The sequence below is a fragment of the Ursus maritimus genome, unplaced genomic scaffold, assembly GCF_017311325.1.
Source record: "Ursus maritimus isolate PB19 unplaced genomic scaffold, ASM1731132v1 scaffold_11, whole genome shotgun sequence".
NCBI classification, from domain to species: Eukaryota; Metazoa; Chordata; class Mammalia; order Carnivora; family Ursidae; genus Ursus; species Ursus maritimus.
Window position 1 is genome coordinate 41,994,301 of NW_024423453.1, and position 20,786 is coordinate 42,015,086.

The following is a 20,786-nucleotide window of genomic DNA, read 5'->3' on the forward strand; positions in this document are numbered from 1 at the left end:
AACTTCTACCCACTACGTAACAACACCCCATTAACCTCTCCTCTCAGTCTCCCATGACCATTATTCTGTTTTCTGTCTCTATGAATTTGACTATTCTGGGGCCCCCTCATATAAGTGGAATCACAGAATATTTGTCCTTTTGTGTCTCGTGTATTTTACTCTGTTATAATGTTTTCAGGGTCCATCCGTGTTGTAGTATATGTGTCAGAACTTCCTTCTCTTTTAGGACCGAATAACATTCCATTGTATGAATACACCATGTTTTGTTTATTCATTCGATCATGGATGGATTTCGGGTTGTTTGTACTTTTGACTACTGTGTATAATGCTGCTATGGATTTGGGTGTACAAATATCTGTTCGAATCCCTCCTATCACTTTTGGGTATATACCTAGAAGTAGAATTACTGGATCGTTCAGTAATTCCATGTATGATATTTTTTGAGGAACCACCATACTGTTTCCCACCGCATCAGCCTTTCTTCCATAGCCATGGTTGATTTTTTGCTGTGGTTATGCCTGTTTAGGTAAAAGCTATGCCCACATTGCTCAAGGTCAAGCTACCACCGCCTGCATCACAAATCCTGAACTTTTGCCGAGCCTGGGCCCAGGGTCAAGGCCTGAGCCAGGCCTTCAGGACCCACTTGCCATTTACTTAAGGCCCAGCAGCATCCAGTTGTCTAAAAATAGCTGCTTGCCTTTGGATAAAGCCACCATATGCTACATGACCTACCAAGGTGAAAATCCCACAAGGCTCTCCTGAACTGCCCGCCCAGCTTGTAACAGTTAAAAGCCAGCTCCCCGAGTGCCAAAGCCAGAGTGTTGCACAATATAAGCCACTGTCGCTTGGTCCAACGAAAAGTCACGTGTCTAAGTGTTAACTTGTTCTCTACATTGCTTTTTGTCTGTCTTTCAGGGTTTCTGGCACAATTCAGGAGGGTGGAAGGTTGTGGGCAACAAATGGCTCTTCTCTCTTTTTGTGGGTTCTGAACCAAATGTGAAACAAGACAGAAAGAATTTGAAGTGTTTAAGAAACAACAACAATAACAACAACCCTCTTCTCTTAGAAACCAAAGGAGTGTGGAAGAGGAGTTTCCTCTCTTACAACTTTGATGTAGGAAAAATGCTTCCCCAAAGCATTTAAGTTATTTGTTAAGTGCATTAATTGTGAATGAACAACTAAAAACAATAACACCCCCTTCGGAAGGTCTACTCTGTGTCCTGCGTATCTCATTTAGGACTCATAATGTGGCTGTGAACTCACTAATTCTGTTTTATCGAAGAGGAAACTGAGTCTTAGGCAGGGTAGGGGGTGGCCCTAAGGTTTTGTGGCTGGGGTTTCATCTCGAATTAATGGCAAAGCCTTTTCTAAAAAAGATGTGAATAAGAGAAAATGCAATACATGTGCTTTAAACCCTCTTCCCTTAAAACAGAAAAATGAATTTCAGCCATTTCCTGGGTTTTTACAGATATTGTAGCGAGGGGTCTGGCAACGTAGGTGAATTTTGTTTCGGTGGTTAAGTATCTGAGGATTAGCAGGGCAGTGGTTATGGGGAGGGCTGAAGCCCAGTTGCTGTTGAAGGGTGAAAGCAACCCCACAGTGCTGACTAATAACTCCGCTGAGCCCGTCTGTTGTGCAGGAAACACTAAATTAGGAGTTTGGTTATAGAGCATGGCTGTTGTGTGGAAGGGACCCAAGAAAGTGCCTGTTTTATGCAAACTCATTTGCTGTATAGACCCTATTGTCCCTAGCACAGTATGTGTGGGCCACTGTCTGGAATGGTCTCATGGCTTATACAAAATCTGGGTTCCTACTGACACACGTGCTGGCATTAAGACATTTACCTGGAAAAGAACCTTTAAAAGTTAGCATCCAAAATTGTGGAAGGGGAGAAAAGGAAGACCTAATATTAGAATTTATCTATAATTGTTTTATATATTCCTTAAATATACCTTAAATGCAAGGTTTCTCTGGTGGTCATTACTGCAGATGCCCTAATTTCAAGGCTCTTGATCATTCTGTCTGGATCAATATATTACAGAGTCTCATATACTTTTGTTAGGATATTGGTTTATTCTTGTTAGTGGAAGTCCTCTAAGATGGTAGGACTTGAAGTCAGTCATTTCCTTTCCTCTTTACTTGAACACTATCCCCCCAAATCACACTCTGCCCAGGCCTGCTGCACAAAGACCAGTTTCTTAGCAAGAAGAGAACTAGGTGATTTCTTCTCTCTTAGATCCAGTTAACTAGAGTCATAACACAAAACCATGGGAATATAAGCCGTTACAAAAGGGGGTTTTTAACGCTGCCGTTTTTCTGGACGATTGCATTATCTCCTGGTAGCGTTTTCTAATACGTGTTTCCATGGCGAAGAACTTTCCAGCTTTTAAATTAAGGAGAAGTAGACTTGGTCTGTTCTGATTTACTTAGAAAAAAGTACTGACCTGTGTTAAAAGACGTGCTATTTTTTATTCTGGTTTCCACTAGCTAAACTTAGGACCTTTGATAAGTCATTTAACCCCACCAAACCACATTTCCCCCCAGCTTCTACAAGGGAATAATACCATATACTTCATGTGGAAACTACCAAGAAATTATTTTATTTTCTAGTTGTAAAATTTACGAACTAATTTGTTAAAGTGGTTTGGGGGGTTTGAAAAGTAGAGAAGTAGGTTTCCGTTTTCCTTTTATATCCTGCCCAGGCACACTCTTGGATGAGGGGATGTCCCACCGTCGTAACAAACGTGCTCAGCTGGGGCCCTTTCAGAGAGAATTTAATCCGTGTGTGTGTGTGTGTGTGTGTGTGTGTGTGTGTGTGTGTGGTTGCCCCATGTTTTGGTTATAGTTCACTTTCTTAAGTCAAGATCACAATAGTTTTGTTCTTTTGATAAGGACATGAACGTTCAGATTGCTCTTTGAGAAAAATTGGCCTGCTTCAGGGACGGTTTGGAGGTGCTGGGACTCCCCCTTGTGGGACTCTGAAATGTTCTACAACAAATGAAACAATATAGTTTATTTTTGTTATGCTTCCAGAGAGGAATTTTACTTAAAATGGTAAATTATAAATTCATCTAGAAACTTACCAAGAATGACAAAATACTGGGCTTTATATTACATCAGATCACTGTGCAAATTGGATTGTTTAATTGTGTTCAAAAATCACAATTTTGAACTTATAACATTTCAACATTTAAAGAAATATTTCAGGTAAGAGAATTACCTTGTGAGGTTAAGGCCTATAGTTGAATTGCTGTAAATTTTCAAAAATCATAACTGTTATAAATCCGTATGTTGAAAATGTGTTGATATGGGTTTTTCTTTAAACTTTTTTTTTTTAAGTTTTAGGTTAGAAAAGTACAGGTCAAGTGACAGGTTTTGGTATATTCTTTTTTTTTTTTTTTTATAGCCATTGTTTGTTATTTTTAGTTTCTTGCCGGTTTCAAGCTTGCCTTTTTCAAGCAAGAATCTATGGTGTGTGCTCGCTTCTCTTCACTCACTAATTGCATATTGCATTAAGTGGTAGGCATTGTGGTAAAAGCATCAAACAAGGGGCTTACAGTCTTCTGGGGAAGACAGACCTTGAACAGGTTGTTATATTATAATGAGGAATGTTAAGGAAGGTCAGGGAAATGTGCTGTGGGTGTAAGTAATGGGCAGTTACCCCAGCTGTCAGGGAAAACCAAGGTGAAGGGGATGTTTAAGCTGGACACGAAGGTTTAGCTAGATAGAGGATTTGGGGTTGTGAATTCACAGCAGAAGAATACATACAGTCAGAGCAGAGCAGAAAGTAGACCAGTGAGGCTGGAGCATAAATAAGGAGGTAGAGACTAGGCAGATGCCTGAGTTTTGAAGCTGTAGTGAAGGATGTGGTCTTTGAATGGTTTTGAGCAGATACTGGTGTCACCTGATTTGCATATTTGTAAACTCTTGTTGCAAGGTGGAGACTGGAATGGAGAGGGCAGAGGTGGACACGGTGTGGGGGGAGAGAAGGGGGAATAGCCTCTCTCCCCCTCCTCCTCCCTCCCACGAGGACAAGCATCCCTCAACTTTTCTGTAAAGTCCTAAAGAGTAAATTTTGGCTTTGCAGGCCATGTGATCTCCGTGGTTTAAGTACTCATCTCTGTAGCTGTAGCATGAAAGTAGCCATAGACAATACACAAAGGAATGAACATAGCTGGGTTCCAATAAAACTTTATTTAAAAACACAGGCAGTGGGCTGGATTTGGCTCATGGGCATAGTTTGCTGACCTCTGATCTCCAGGGTATTAGGAAGGAAGAGAAGTGAATGGATTCAAGGGTACTAAGGAGATGGGGTCAGTATAACTTGGTTATGGGTTTGTTTGAGAAGGGTAATTGAGGAGGTGGGGTGGAGTGAAGTTGGTTTGCAGGTTTCTCTCATGAATAACTGTATGAATAATGGCGCCAGGACGACACGCACAGCAAGGGTAGCTGTCTGGGTGAGTGTGAGCACTCAGGAGGCTGCCCGCCCATCAGCTGGACATGGGTATGTGGAGAGGTCTGAGCTGGAGACAGAAGCGTAGGCAGCTTCAGTGTCTCTTCCCTAGAGAGAGAGAGTGAAGAGGGCAAAAGACAGAATAACTCTAACATCTTGAGAGGAGAGGGGGAAGAGCCACAAAGGAGGAGCCAAAGAGGAAGGAGGAGAGCCAAGAGAAGCACAAAGGGATAATGGGGTTAAATTGGCAGAAGAGTTGGGCAAAACGAAAAGTGTCTATTGGATTGGGGTATAAGGAGGTCATTTATTAACTTTGGTTAAAGCAATTTCAGAGAGTAGTGGGCTTTTCTAAAAAAAAAAATTTTTTTTTAATGTCTTTGATGGTGGGACTCCTTAACAGAAAGATAAATTCAGAAATCTAGTTCTTAGTTCTTCCTTAAGATTTTAGGTTCAGTTTACAAATGGTATTGTTCTGTTTAAGTCTGGCAGATCTAGCAATTACTTTTTAAAAGAGTTTTTGGTTAATATTTGGTCCCATTTACAAGCTTGATTAAACTTCTAAACAATCTTTACTGCATTTTAAAATGCATTGTATTTTATTCCAATTTTGGTACTTTAATTGCTGAATGACAATAGCAGTAGTTAAAAATGTTTTTAACGTAATGTACTTAGGTAATTCTTAAATCTAACAAATTCAACACCACTGTGGTGCAGTTCTATTCAATACTAAGTCTTCCTGGAGTGGATAAATGCTTACCCACAATTAAGTCAGCCAAGGGTTTGGGGAATGCCTTCTTACCGTACTGAGATTCCCTGGTGTCCTGACTGTGGCTGCCAAGTCGAGTGCCTTTTTTAATTTTATAATCACTATGCCAGACACATCAAACTGAACAAAAAAGGGACTCCCCCAGCTTAGGTTGTTTGGGTTTACGTGCCTCCCTACCCGACTTCCCTGCGCCTTCACTGTCGGCAGCCCCCATCCTCCCCCCCAAATGGCTGTGTTCCTGGATTGGGGTTTGCGTTTCCTCCTCCTAACGATATGCCAGTTATCAGCCCATGTGGCTGTTAAGATCTTTGAACTTGACGAAATCCTGCATTCTCTTCATTTACTTTGGTCTCTTCCATCCATAGCTCTTTCACATATTAAGAATGATAATGATGGCCGGTGGAATTTTAGACCTCTCTTGAGTGTTTTGTCACCACTTCTAACGTCATTCTACTAATGGAGGGCAGACATAAGAACAGTTAATTAGCTATTACTAGGTGAACCTACTTTGAAATGAAAGACTCCTGTGTTGAAACAGACTGTTCAAAAAGTATAAGAAATGCCAAACTGCAGTGTTCCTCTGTATATTTAGAACATATTTATCTCCTTACTGCCATAATAGGAATTTCATGTTGCCCAAGGGAGAGCTTATGATTTCCGTTAGAATGTAAGCTCACTGACAGATCTTCCCGTCTTACTCATGTTTATTTCCAGCTACTAGAACCCAGCATTTAGCAGATACTCAAGTATGTATTACATGAATGAATGAATGAATGTCCTGAATAAATGATAGATCATTTCCTTCGAATACAAGATGAACTTCTTGCCTCTTCTAAGTATTTTCCCCCCTTTTCCCTTCTTTTAGGCAGAAACCACTAATACTAGCCTCTTGCAAGTGCAGCTGGAATGCAGTTTACATAATAAAGTGTGTCAGCAATTAAAGGTAAAATAAAAGATTCAGTGTTTTTATCCTTCCTTTCCAGCCTCTTGGCTTGGAAATCAAAAATAAAATGACACATTCTGCTTTCAGAAATATACATGCCCTTGCCATACATAGTGCTTGTCTTTTTCTAAGATTTGCAATCACAAAGTTAGCATGATTTTTTTTTTTTTTTTGAGCTTTTCCCTTTTTTTCCATCCCTCCAATCTCAGAGTTGTTATATGGAATCTGACGATGTTTTGCGGCTACAAATGAGCATAATTGTAACCATGGAAAACTCCTCAAAAGAATTTGAAGAAAACACACAAGATTTGTTAGATCATCTTTCTATTATTTATGTAGCTACAGATAAATCTGAGACCTCAGGTAAGGTGGAATGTTTTAAAATGTTTATTATGATATATTTGATTAACCTGCATCATCATTCTTACAGCATTGACTTGTGATTGTATCATTGCAATGCAAAGACAAAGAGCCTTTACTTTCATTATGAAGAGATTGAAACAGTAACTGGTTCTCAATCTGCAATCGCTAGTTAAGGCTGTATTATTTTGGAGTAAATTAAGTGGCAACCATGAACCATTCTGAGTTTCCTTGGGAATAATTTTTCTTGGCATTCTGGAGATAGTAAACAAGTTAAATGGGCACAACAATCTAATATAAACATTCACAGAGTATTTTAAGTCTTGTGTCCCTTGTTCCATTGTTACTGATTTGCAGAAGCTCAGTTAAATCATGTTTTGTACTTTTAATAGTTGATTGGGTGCTGGCTCTTCCTGGATGCCTGGCAAGTTAGGGTAGCGTGAATTTTAGTGTTCATTTCTATGAATTTTGTCTTTGAAAATGTGTGCCCCGTGTACCAGAAACTACCTGGTGCATCAGTTTGAGTTTCTAAGAACTTTGGTAGGCAACATATATTCTATGGTCCGTGACATTTATAATGTAGGGTTTGCTATTATCCACTGGTTAGCAAGATTGTTCTGGTATATATGTATGTATGCGTATGTATATGGTATATATATATACACATATAAGTACATATATTATATATGTACTTGCACGTATGCCTCATATCATATTCATTTCATATTCATATCATATTCATATCATTCATATTCAGAGAAAGAATTGGTAACAAAGTATACTTTTATTTGGGAGTCTTAATTGTTGGTGAGGCATCATTGACTTTCCATTCCCCAGAATTGGCAGGAGAGCTGCCCTGTCCTTGGGTTCATAGTTTTGGTGATTCTCAGAATGGCCAAGTAGACAACAACGTAGAGAACACCCCTGTCCCATGGGGAGCACTTTTGGTGCAGGTTAAAAGGAAGGCTCTGCTTTGAGATCCCAGGGTTCTGTTTTTCCTCAAATAGGATCATCTAAATAAGGAAATGAGGGGCTGTGTAATCAACAGGAGGACATAGCTTATTTAAAGCTGTCCAGTGGGTTTGCTTCGGCCGGAGGAGTTACAGTAGGACCCTAAACTCAGAACTTCTCCCCTGCTAGCTCATCATCATTTAGAAATCCTATATTGGTAGGTCAGTCTTTTTTGTATGGGTCTTTTTTTCTTATGACTTAGAAGAATACCCAACAGAAAATAGCTCCCAGTTTCAATTGTAGTGTAGAAAAATGAGTCACATTTTGTATAGAAATGTGTAATATGGTATTTTAACTACTATATTAAGGTGTGAGAAGGAGATGGCCCTTTGTTTTAATCTCATTGTTCTGATTCTTTTGGACAGATGATTCGGCAGTAAATATGTATATATTACATTCAGGAGACAGCCTTATTTGGATACAGGTAATTGTAAATGCTTACATAAAGTAAATTTTAAACTGACAAGTGTGTGTTTAATTGCAGAACATGAGGATTTTTCAGGAACAGATACAGAAACACTTGTCTCATTCTTTCGCATTAATTTACGCCCATTTTCCCTTGCTTGAACCCATATTAGGGTGAAGGTTGTCAGCACCCCTTCACTGCTATAGACACATGCTGAGCAGTTGCTTGTATGCCAGTCTGAGCCACTTAGTTCTTTTAGCAGAGTTGATTCAAATTGGATAAATACTCACCCAGCTGAGCATAGTAATATGGATTTTTTTTTTTTTGTAGGACGTACATCATTTCTCACAGAGAGATGCCCTGTCTCTGCAGTTTGAACCAGTACTCCTACCTACTTCTACGACGAACTTTACAAAAATCGCCTCTTTCACTTGCAAAGGTACAGATTTTTAAAATATCGGAGATTGTCTATTTTCATTATCTACTCATGATCATTCTTTCTGTGAAATGACTTAGAACAACAGAGTAATAAGCAAGGTTTTCAGAAAGTGAGTGGGTTGTTTGATTATAATTCTGCAGTCTTAATAGTTCTAAAGAGAGAATGACGAGAAGAATGACCGTTGATGCCACTTTTATTCTGCCACACGTGTAGGATTTTGCATTTAAAGCTTAACTGAGTTGGTGATTTGAAAGAGCAGGATGTAGATGTGTTTGGTGGAGGGCCTGCTTCCCCAGATAGAGAGTTCTCCTGCCCCGGTTGTGTTTCTTGGTGCAGAATGCAGTGCAGATCTAGTGAGTATAAACCCAGTCCTCTCTTTGGGTTCTTATTTATTTACGGTAGAGTTCTGTAAAGAAATGCAAATGGTTTTAAACATATGAAAACATGCCCTGCCTCACTTATATTTCAAGAAGTGTTAATTAAAGCAACAAGTGAGATATAATTTACTACTTAGATCAATAAAGATAAAAACATTGTTCATATTCTGTGTTGGTGATGCTTAGGGGAGAAAACATGTTTTTGACAAGAGTATAAACCAATGCAGGCTTTTTTGGGAGGGAAAATTGACAAGCTTGAAAATTTAAATGCACGTAGATGCCCTTTGATCCTTAGCTCTACGTCAAGGAACCATCTACAGATAGACTCATATACGTGTGCACAGCTGTAGCTACAGAAATGTGCACTGTTGGTGACAATGGAGCAGTGTCAACACCCGTCGATAGGAGGCTGGCGGAATTGTCGGGCATCTCCGGGAGGGTGTGCCCTGCAGCTTTTAGGAGGCGTGTGTGCCAGCGCCGTGTGCACCCTTGGTGTTTTTTGGGGGGTCTGTGTACTTGGATATGCACAGAACACTGGATGGGTGTGTAAGATCTGCCAGCAACTGTTTCCTTTAAGATAATTGGGAACTCGGGTGAACGGTAGACTTTATTTTCACATTTTTGTTAGTGTTTGAATATTTTTGGGGGCCGTATATGTAGCTTAAGAAAAAAAAAAAGACTAGGGGAGCCTGGGTGGCTCAGTCAGGTAAGCTTCTGCTTTGAGCTCAGGTCAAGCCCTGAGTCAGTCTCCCTGCTCAGTGGGGAGTCTGCTTGTCCCTGCTCCCTCTGCCCTTCCCCCCCTCGCGCTCACTCTCTCTCTTTCAAGGAAATAAACACCCCCCCCAAAAGACTTGCGTATTCGTATCAGAGTTAAGAATTCAATACCAGTGTCTTAATATTACAACCTAGCTCGAGGAAAGCTTAAAAGTGTTGTTTTGATAATTCACCGTGTTTTGGGCTTCATTCCTATTCTACTGTGAAGCTCCGTCTTGCTGTTTTGGTTGTCTTCCTTTCTTGCTCATGCCTCCACATGCTCCTCTTTACCCCACCCAGCTGAGCGTCATTTTTCACTTTTGTCATCCCTGGCAGAACTAAAGACTTTATTTATGGTGAATGCAGATCTTTGTAAAGAGAAGCCATAAAGTGTTCACTCTCTTTTTTTTTTTCCCCAAAAGAAGAAATGAGAGGTTGGTTTAAAAAAGGGGTGGATGGGGAGGGGGTGGGGGTGGCAGACACCATGTTCTAGATGATTGGCCGTAAGCCAGCAGAGAAAAAGATACGAGTGTTTGAGAAAGGATTTTACCATTGGTATCTGATGCACTGTTTTAATGGAGACTGAAAAGTGAAGTCATTAGAAAGTTATAAATAAAACATAGATCTTGTTTTTGTTCAAGGTAATGAAAGAAAAGATAACTTAATGCTTCACATTTATTTCTTTGTGTCTCAAAACAGCTACGTCATGTGACAGTGAAATTACAGAAGACGTGAAGAAAATGAAAAACACTTCAACACTAAAAGCATGTCTCTCCTCTCCTGTGGTTCAAGGGTAGGGTGATTCCACTTTCCCTTAAATCATGTGTTTATTTGTTTTCATCTCGCAATGATTGAAAAATATAACTGGTAAGATGTGTATGATTCTCTCTCCCAGGACTTGCCTTCCACACATTAACACTGCTGACAAGCAGGGGAAGGGCTGATTGCAGAATGGGAGAGGGGAAACAGAATGATTCAGTTTGGGGCCTGGGCCCGGGCTGGGGAGCCAGGTGTGGGAGAAGGAAGGGGAGGTGCCTTTGGGTCCTGGCGTTGCCCTGGCGGCTCCGTGTGCTGGCCTGGTCCTGGTCTGGTCCCTAACCTCTGGCCTTCAGATGTTCCACGTGGGCACGAAGGTCGAAGAAGGCAGTCTCGAAGCTTGTTTCCTAGCACTACTAACCTGCACTCTCTGACATTTTACGACGCTCCTCTCTCTGCACTCGGAGGCACGTTGAGTGCTGCCGATTGTCTCACACTCTGGGCTGATAGCATGCATGTCCTGTGTTCACAGGTATTTTAGAATGGACTCCTCGGCAACCCAGTTTCACATAGAGACTCACGAGAACACTTCCGGGGTTTGGTCAATGTGGTACCTCAACCATTTCGACCGTAGTGTTGTATTAAAGGATGTGTTTGTTTCCAAGGAGACCAAGCACATTTTAAAGGTACGTGTGGTATTTTTATCCTGGTTTTAGCCTATTTTAAGCTTTGTTTAAGGTCAGATGCCATGAAATTAATATTTATAAAATTTCATTTTTACTTCTGATTTTTTAAACAAGTATTTTTCTCTTAATGTTTTCAGAGTTACTTCTGGGATCTGTTTGTTTATTTTTTTAAACTGTTGTTCAAGGAGCGCAAAGGGACCAAGATATATTCTTAAATGATATTTGCTCTTACTGTTGTTCAAAAAGATTACAATGTATAATTTATACTAAAAAGTTTGTATTTATTAAAAGTAAGCCTAATTAATGACAAAATAGACTTTTTCAGAATACCACCCATGAAAATTTCAGGATTACTTTTGTGAGATTTAAAAACAGTAGCATACGAAACATTAAAACCTGTCATTTATATAAAAGCATTTCAATCTTTGTCCTGGAAATAAGTGAGTTTAAATTATATTTTTAAAAGTACAGAAGAACATTAGTATCATACTTTATAACAGTCTTAATCATAATTAGTGTTAGGAAAAGTAATTTCTCTTGCCTTTTTTTCTTTTTAGATTCTGAATTTCACTGGCCCTTTATTTCTACCTCCAGGCTGTTGGAATATATTTTCTTTGAAACTTGCTGTTAAACACATTGCCATAAACCTATTCGCCCATGTATTTTTGACTACAAACACAGGTGCCGTGTTTGCAATACCTCTACAGATTTACTCAGCCCCAACCAAGGTATTGTTTACAACACTATGTGTTATAATTCTCATAATAATTACTGTTTATTAACTTACGGTGCTTGGGTTTTATGGTCAGAGTTAAGCTTATGTTCTTTAAGACTATCTAAGAAATTTGAAGGATATTCCTAGGCCAGGTTTCGATATGGAACTCTTTATTTGGAAAGACTTTCTATTTTTCATAAAGTAATTTGACATTCTTGAATAAAATAATGCAAATAGGTTAATCTCATTTTCATTTATTTCCAAATTTGAAGAGCAAGGAATACGTGCTTGCTATAGAAAACGCAGTTGAGCTTTTAGTGCCCACTAGCAATGAATTCAAGGAAACTAGGCGGTTAAATGCTTTAGTTAGGCCTCTGGGAAGTGACTCTCGGTGGCTTGCAATCCTTGCATTTCTTTAGTGGGCCAAATCTAAAACCTGAAAGGGTTCTCAATTAAAAGGCTTTCTAAAATCTGGGTAAGCCGTATTTAATTTAGATCTTATCTTGAACATGTCTCATTTTTTCCTTAATGTTTATTTATTTTCGTTTGGTTACTGTTATTGCTTCTTTTTGATCCAAGCTATTCTGTATAATGCTGGGTTCTAATTTTTCACTGAGACATTCATGCAACCATCTTTATGATTTTTCTCACTTATTAGTGTTGGTGTTTCATAGATAGAAACGCCTCATGCTTAGCTATAGGCTTGAAGGTAGGACCTCTAAAATTAAACGACACAAGATGCAAGGTTAATTCCATTCATCTGTATTTCGAGCCGGGGAGATTTCTTAGAAATTTCCTTTTTCCGAGCAAGAGTCGCATTTTAAGAAGAGCTCCTGTGGGAGGAAGGAGGCAGGTTTCGCATATACGTGGAGTTAGCAAGTCTGTGCTTTCCCACCCGGTAGGAAGCGGCACATCAATTGAAATGTCCCAAGTGGCTTACGAGTTACTCTAGATTGGTATACTGTTTTTCAGAAAATCAGAGTACGGTTTTTTTTGTTTTGTTTTGTTTTTTAACCAATCAGGAGTGTCCTGAGATTAACCTCTAATTCAGAAGGCAGCTTTGTGTCTTTGGGGCGCATGGATCGTCACTGTGGGCATTGATGGCTGTGCCCAATGCACTGCCATGATCCTTCCTATGAGAGACAGTTCAGAGCTCTCATTCAAGAAGAAGGGAGGCCAAGACATCACTTTCTCATTGTTTGGCTTCTGGTTAAAGAGAAATTCACCGAGGTGGAAGCCATTGTCTGCTTCGCATTTGAGTGCATTAGGATTTTTATGTTTAGTGTTGTGTTTTAAGTTATTCATATATTACTTTTCAATCTAGGAAGGGAGTCTGGGTTTTGAAGTGATAGCACATTGTGGCATGCATTATTTCATGGGAAAATCAAAAACAGGTAAGTATTTTGCCCTTAGGCTTTCTGTAGAACTCTAGTTTGGGGTTGGGTGGGAAGTAGTGAGGAAAAATAGCATCTGTAGATGGAATAATTAATACCATACACATAATTGTATCATATTTTATTCTTGAGCATAACCATTCACAGAATGACTTGCAATTGTTAAGAATCCTGCAAAAACACCCAAGGTCCTTGTGTAAATAATGTCCCCTTAAGCAGCTTGAACTTTTTGTAAGGGATTTTTTTCGAACACATTATTTGATGGTCACAGCAACCTTGTGTCCAGGAAAAATTGGAAGGTTCTGGTTCTTTTAGAAAAGGGCTGACTACAAATTGGTAAAAATAACCTGGAATTGCATTTGAAGACTTCAGTGATAGGAGCATAAACGTCGTACAGGGGGTGCTAGCTGTGTGTGAGTTTGAATGGTGTTGAGATAGAAGCTCTTTCTAGTCCTTTTCCTGCCTTCTGATGTATGAAAATATTTAATGTAAGGAGACCGTTACTGTACAGACAAGATGTCTTTGGGGAGATTCCCAAGTTTTCATCCTGGTACGCTCTTTAGCACAGATCAGACAGAACAGATAAGTAGAGAGCGCTAGGCGAACAGGAGGCCAGTTTATAAATATAAGCAGGCACCTTCTCCAGGCCCAGCCCCTGGTCTGTGCCCTTCCTCGGGAGGACCGCTGTTTGTCCATCAGCACTGATCGTAGTAACCAAGAACGACTTGGGTGGTGACCAGCTCTGTTTACAGGGAAGCAGTTTAGCCTGTTAGATTGAAAGCTGTTAAAAATGTTCCAAGAATAATTTTAACTTGTTTCAGGCTGTATTCATGAGCCATGTGTCTTTTATGTTATTACCTTTACATAATTCAATTTAGTTTTGTTTTATACATGTTTGTTTGATTTGATATATCATTTGCCATCGGGTCAGAGGGACTCCTAGTAAAGCAGTCAGAGGAAAGGGGGGGTTGTTGATTCGCTTGGCAGTCCTCTTGGTTTGAGAAGTTTGACAGCCCGTGGCGTTCTTTCCTAACGGAATTGCATTTTCTGTACGTCTAAATATTACATCTGATCTAACTTGTAGAAAATCCCAACTGGGAAGGGAGCCTTTCTCTGGATCGGTCTACCTGGGACGTGGATTCGGAACTTGCCAATAAATTGTATGAAAGATGGAAGAAATTTAAAACTGGCGATGGCTGCAAGTACGTCCTCTGTGTTCACCTTTCCTTGTCTCTTTTCTTCACCACCGGCTTGGGGGTGGGGGGGGACACTACCACGTAGTACTTCACTGAAATTGCACGCCTGAGTATTTAATAATTAGTATTTCTCTTTGGCCTTTTATTTTGACAAATTTCCAACCTCAGAAACGTTGAAAGTATAGTGCAGTGAATACTCAAATATTCCTCATCTGGATTCAGCCGTTGTTCACATTTTACCACTCTTGGTTTATTTCTCTCTAGACCTCTGTATCTTTGTACACACGCACGCAAACACACACACATTTTCTTTTTGCTGAGTCATTTGAAAATAAGCTGTAGATATCATACTTCAACCCTCAGTGGTTTATTAGGAAATATTTTATTTTCTCAGGAGATTTTCCTCCTACATAGAACTACACTACCATTGCATACCCCACAAATTAACATTGATGCAGTTATATTACCTAATACACAGTCTGTATTCAGATTTCTCTGTTTGACCCACAAATGTCCATTATGGCTGTCTTTTTCTTGTTCCTTTTTTTAAATCCAGGATCCATTCAGGGATCATGCATTGCATTTGGTTGTCATGTTTTCTTAATTTTCTTTAGATGTGTATCTCTGCTCACCCCCCTCTTCTTCATCTTTCATAACGTTGACTCTTTAGAGGGTCTTAGCCAGTTGTCTTATAGAACCTTCAGCACTGTGGGTTTGGTGAATTGTTTCTTCAAGTCTACATTCACATTAAACATTTTTGGGAAGAGTGCTGCCTCCTTGGTTCATCATTGCATCAGCTCGGAGGGGACATATATGTCCATTTGTCCCATTGCTGGTGTTGCTAAGTTGAATCATTTGACTCTCCCCACGGTATGTGTGACAGACAGATCTCTCTCCATTGTAGATGGATTTTTCCTTTAATAAGTAATTAAAAATTAATAAGTAAAATGTGCTGTGATAATTTGAGAACGTATACATTTCCCGTTCCCTAAGAGCATGTCACTGATAATTCTTGCCTGGATGAGTTAGTTGTTAGATTGATGGCTGCAAAATGATGATGTTCCTAATTATTTTGTTCATTCTACTTTCTTTTTGAGCACCCCTGTGGATTCTTTGTTCATCACCACATTTACCACCATTATTATTTCTGATGCTAAATTGTCCCAGATTTGGCTGATGAGAGCCCCTTCAGGCTAGCTTGTGGGTCCCTCAAATGTTCTTATCATTCATTCTTTGATCGCTTCCGTGCTTTCTAATAAAATAGGATGTCTCAGGATCATCTTGTACTTTCTCTCCCCAGACTCAGAATAAGCCATGTTTTCCCCAAGACACCTCGTTCCTTTTAGTGAGATTGGTATTTGGTGATTTCATTTTTTTAAATGTCAAAATTATTTTTCAAAGTAATTTCTTTCTTTATGAATTTCACAGGAGGACTGTTTTAGGGATGACTCGGTTTGGTCGCTTGAAGAAATCCAAGGAGTCAGAATCCTTTGTTTTCTTTCTCCCTCGTTTGATTGCGGAGCCCGGCCTGGTGTTAAACTTCAGTGCAACCGCCCTGAGGAGCAGTGTGGTGAGGGTCGCGTGTCTCCTTGTCGGTGACGCCCCAGCTCTTGGGTTCTTGAGTTACCAGAGTCTTGCCACCTGGAGAATACTTTTTCAGAACCAAACATAATTTAAATTCATTTTACGTGACACACATAGGCCGTTCAGTGCATTTAGTAGGGAGATGTCGGAAGAACCAAATGAGCAAAACTCGAAACAGACTGAAAACGCATGAAACAAATACATTTTCTGAAGTTTGTTTTCAGTTCAAAATCTGTCTGCCAAGAAAGTGTTCAACTACAAAACAACAGAGCAAGTCTTTTTTTTTTTAAGACTTTATTTTTTTAATTTTTTAAAAGTAGTTTCTACACCCAACGTGGGGCTCGAACTTACAACCTCGAGATCAAGAGTTGCATGTTCTACTGACTGAACCAGTGGGACATCTGACAACAGAGAAAACCTTGACTAACACAGGCTTACATATAGGAGGTAGCTTGTTTCATAGCAGGAAATTCAGAGGAGAGAAGTCCAAAGCGGATGTGGCAGGAGTGCGATGCCACCAGGAGCCCAGGCTCTGTCTGCCGGTTCCTCTCTGTCCTTAGTGTGCTGACTTCCTCTCGTGGGTGTGCTTCCCTCGAGGAGCTAGGGAGGCACGGAGAAAGGCGCAGGCAGCGAAGGGACACCAGCAGGCTTCCACGTGTGTCTCAAGTCTTGGTGCCAGAGAGCTGCCTGCATCACGTGTGGTCTGGGTGATAATTCACACTCCGTGAGGCGTTCACTGGGTTTCTTTAGGGGTGGCATCAAAGACTTTCCAAAAGATGTTCATTTTGAAATGATTTCAATTTAAGTTTCAAGAATAGTACCAAGAACTCCCAATCACGCTTCGTAGAAATTCACAGTTTTCCGTGTTTGCCACGTTTGCTTTATCATTGCTCCCCTCTCTCTCTGCACACACACACCCCACACACATTTTTATGAGCCACTTGAGAGTGTCAGATGCTGTGCCCCCCTTCCCTCCACTTCAGTGTGATTTTCTTAAGAACAGGAGCACCTTCCCACATACCAGAGTGTAATTATCAGAATCGGGAGATGTGACGTTAAACAGCATAATGTTACCTGGTCTGCAGTCCATATTCAGATTTTTCCAGTTATCCCACTCACGTACTTTATGGTAGGTTTCTTTTTCCCCCTGGTTCAGGATTCAGTTCAGGGTCTTGAATTGCATGATTACATCTTTTTTGTCACCTGTAGTCTTCCTGAACTTTTCCGTGCCTTTCATAGCAGAGACGTTGTTGAAGCAGGCAGGCTCTTTATTTTCTAGAATGTCCCTTGATTTGCATGGTGGTTCCTCATGGTTAGATTCAGGTTATGAATTTTTGCAGGATTATTTCAGGGGCGACGCCGTGCCTTTCTCCGGGTTTTGATCTGCCTTTCCCTGTATCTAGGTGAAGTACTTTATGGTGAAGAACCCTTCCTCTTGGCCGATCTCTGTGCAGCTCCTGCCTCTCTCCTTGTATCCTAAGCCCGAGGCTGCAGTGCGCCTGCTGCATAAATGGTAAAGCGCCCAGTTGCAGACTTTCTGGCAGGGTTTGGGAAATGTTGTTACGACTCAGAATGATTCCAGGTCCCTCCCATTTTTCACCCGGAAAAATGTGGGTGTACACAGTACTAACCCCGGTACCTGGGCACCCAGCTCCTTGGGGCATATACCTTGATGGAAATTGCCCCTTCCCGTTGTCAAGCGGCATCTTTAGTGTTACTGTGTCAAGTCTGGTTCCCAGCAGAATATTCTTTTCTTCGGCCAGGGATCTTTGCTGATATTCCCACATATATTCCTAAAATTTAGAATCTAGGTCACAACGATCTCTGGGCAACACAAGAAAATGAATTTTGCGTTTTAGTACATTTTAATGGAGTGTTAAAAAAGAAAAGATGATAATTCTTTTAGTGCATGTCTAAAAGGTGTTAGATGTTCATGTTCTATCTTATTCTTACAAAGCAATCCCAGTTTTACTTAGAATGTTTCCTTCCTTGGCATAGTAGAACCCGGTCTGATCCCAGGGTTTCTCCGGTTCAGCACTACTGACATTTTGGACAAGGTGATACTCTGTTTGGGGGAAGAATGGCCGTTCTGTGTCTTAGAGGGTGTTTAGCAACATCCCAGGCTTCGACCCAAGCGGTGCCAGTAGGACCTCCCCAGCCGTGGTAACCAGAAACTTCTCCAGATAGTGCCCGATGTCCCCTGGGAGATAAAATTGTCCTTGGTTGAGAGTCACTTCCCGTCAGGCTCTGTGGGGACCACTTGGAGGAAAAAAAAAACTTCGTATTTAGAACTTTTGTTACCATATGCGTCTTTACCTTCTGTGCTCTCAAAGTCATTCATTCCATAGTACTTACTGAGCACTTAGCATGTAGCAGGTCCAGTGCGGGGGGCTGGGGCATGGGAGTGACAGGACGGGGTGAATTGCGTATGCAAACACATGTGCTCACATAGTAGGTATACATGCACACGCACTAGTCTGTCTTTATTGCTAATCTGAATGCGATTTCAAACATGTTTTCTCTTTATAGGTTTGGCACCGATATGCAGATGATTAATTTCACAACTGGTGAATTCCAGCTCACCAAAGCTTGCCCTTACCGGGTAGGATGTCCTCTTTAAATAGAAAAAGAATGCCAACAAACTATACACATAGCATATGGGCTTTACTGATTTATGTTTCGAGTGTCTTTACATAATATACGCGGCTTTCTTATTTTTATATTCTAGCCATTAAGCACACATAGCAGATTTTTCCAATTAGCGAACGCAGCAGGAGCTGCACGGTCCATGTTAGCCTGTAAATCATTTTAATTTGAGAGTTTGGATTCGTTTGAGTGAAGAAGTAACAATTGAATCAGGGCTGTGTAGAAAACTATAAAACTTGAGACCCCAGAATTTGCAATTCTCTTTTAGATTCCCCATCCAGGTTTTTTTTTAGGGCCGCATAAGGTAAAAATACACTTAAACAAAATCTTCTCCTACCAGACTGGCTTCATGTTTGGAGCAAGTCACCCAGCTTCTGTGATGTTCACCTCATCTGTAAAGAAGGATTTCTCTGAAATTCTTAAGCCTCTGGGCACTCGTGAGGTCTTGCACAAATACTTAGCAGGAGGAGTAAACATGTCCTGTGGTGAGGATGTTGTCTGGGGACTTGGCAGCCTTGTTTCTTAGTTTCCACTCAGTAGTTCTGTGGCTCTTTGTACGGAGCTGAGTGTTTTCCTTACGAGTGTCCCATGTGTGAGATCAAGTCAGACATGGAGCATCTGCTGAACGAGTCCAAGCACACAGGCGAGCACACGTAGGCACACAGCTGTATTTCTAACACACACATATTTAAACGCCTTGGGTATTTTCTTCTTTCCCCACACTTATCCCTCTGAAGATACACACTGTTGGCTCTAGACGCACTTGAAGAGCAGAAAGAGGAAGACCAGGTGACCTCCAACTAAGAGTGAAAACTCATCAAAGCAAGTTTTTAAGTGGATTTTTAGCGGAGTTAAGTTACAATAGGAAACCCATTACAGCAAACGTTCCTTTCTCTTTGTAAGTGGGGTAGGCAGCTGCGCGGTCCTGTTGTCGTCAGTGAGCCCACCCTGCTCATTCCCTCTCATGCTCTTTTCCGCCGAGCAATCTCCCAGAGCCCTTGGGAAGTAAATTAGTCCAAAATACTAAAAGATCTTTTGCCCCAATGGTATTGAACCGTATATAACTTGGAATTCCAAAAATAATGCCAATTCCTTTTACATATAAATATTCTGTTCAGATTTGAACAAATGGTGGATTCATTTGGAAAAAGTGCTTCATCTGCGATCGAAGGTTTTCCCCAAGGATATTACACCTTTTGGCATCAAGGACACTATTCCCATCAAGAATAGTATCAATGCCTTTGAGACACTTTAAAGTTTAACTCAAAATTCTTATGAGAGCTCTGTCAGGTAAAGAATGACATGCATTTTTATGATGTTGGTGTGCTTTTAGAAACGTTGTAACTCCCTTTACTGAAGAGCAGGGGAACTGGACAGTCAGGGTTCCGACCCCAGGCTCATGCCATGGGCTTGCTTCGTGACCCTGGGCAGATTCCCTAAGCTCTCTCACTTATAATAGTGTTGGAAGATTCTGTAAGGTTTATGGAATGCTCAGCATCTTATAGACCTTATTATATTCCCGTGCCTGGCATATAAGAACTAGTCGATAAAGGGTGTTTTTATTATTATTAGAGTTTTAATACTACAAATCAGCTTTTTATTCAACATTTATATTAGATATATGTAAAGCAGGGTTTCTCCCCTCATGAAGTTTGTAATTCTAATGAAAATGAATCAAGTACCATCACTGTTTCTTCTTTCAGATAGCATGGGGACATGCCAGGAACAGTTGCAGGATAAAACAAATTTTCAAATGAAGAATGCAGAAAAGAGAATTATTACCATGCAGATTGTATGATTATAGCGCTAAGAAATAAATAAATAGCTTTTAGTGAGAGAAGGAGCTGGAAAAAAGCAGTGGAAAGAGGAAAACTGATGAAGAACTCAATCTTGAATACTAAATTTAGCACACAAGATTTAGGCAGAGAGAGTTAGAAATCTTGGGGAAAGTAAAGGAGGATGTGAATAGAGATCTTTCTCCTGAGTGCAGAGCCTAAATGCTGATAAAGATGGTTTCTGTATGAACTGAAGCTCAGTATGAAAGAGAATTTAGGGTTGTCTGGCCGTGGAGGGGTATTTGGTCAGCTCCCCGTCGCATTCAAGCAGAGGCTATTTGGTCTGTTTCTAAGTGATGTTTTACAGTCAGAGCATCTTGGCAGAGAAGGCTGCTTCTGGCCGCAACTCCCATCCGAGCCAGGAAGCAAATCCCCTTTCCAGCATCCGCGGCAGGTTGTCCTGCAGCCTCTGCCTGCACTTCTCAGCTGTGGTTCGGGAACTGTTTATTGGTGTGAGCTCTCAGGG

General features: G+C 40.6%; 1 protein-coding gene across 6 annotated transcripts in view; it reads left to right on the forward strand.

Moving 5' to 3' along the window:
* TMEM131L (transmembrane 131 like) overlaps window positions 1–20,786 on the forward strand; it is a 155,350-nt gene that overhangs the window by 98,250 nt on the left and 36,314 nt on the right. For 5 of the 6 annotated variants that reach the window (XM_040626369.1, XM_040626370.1, XM_040626373.1 and 2 more), the window contains 12 exons: window positions 6,085–6,162; window positions 6,372–6,525; window positions 7,899–7,957; window positions 8,270–8,378; window positions 10,208–10,301; window positions 10,797–10,950; window positions 11,508–11,678; window positions 12,990–13,059; window positions 14,144–14,261; window positions 15,684–15,825; window positions 17,243–17,352; window positions 18,369–18,441. In XM_040626369.1, coding sequence (XP_040482303.1) covers window positions 6,085–6,162; window positions 6,372–6,525; window positions 7,899–7,957; window positions 8,270–8,378; window positions 10,208–10,301; window positions 10,797–10,950; window positions 11,508–11,678; window positions 12,990–13,059; window positions 14,144–14,261; window positions 15,684–15,825; window positions 17,243–17,352; window positions 18,369–18,441 — 1,332 coding nt within the window. The remainder of the gene's footprint in view (window positions 1–6,084; window positions 6,163–6,371; window positions 6,526–7,898; window positions 7,958–8,269; window positions 8,379–10,207; window positions 10,302–10,796; window positions 10,951–11,507; window positions 11,679–12,989; window positions 13,060–14,143; window positions 14,262–15,683; window positions 15,826–17,242; window positions 17,353–18,368; window positions 18,442–20,786) is intronic. The other variant, XM_040626371.1, reaches the window with a different exon arrangement.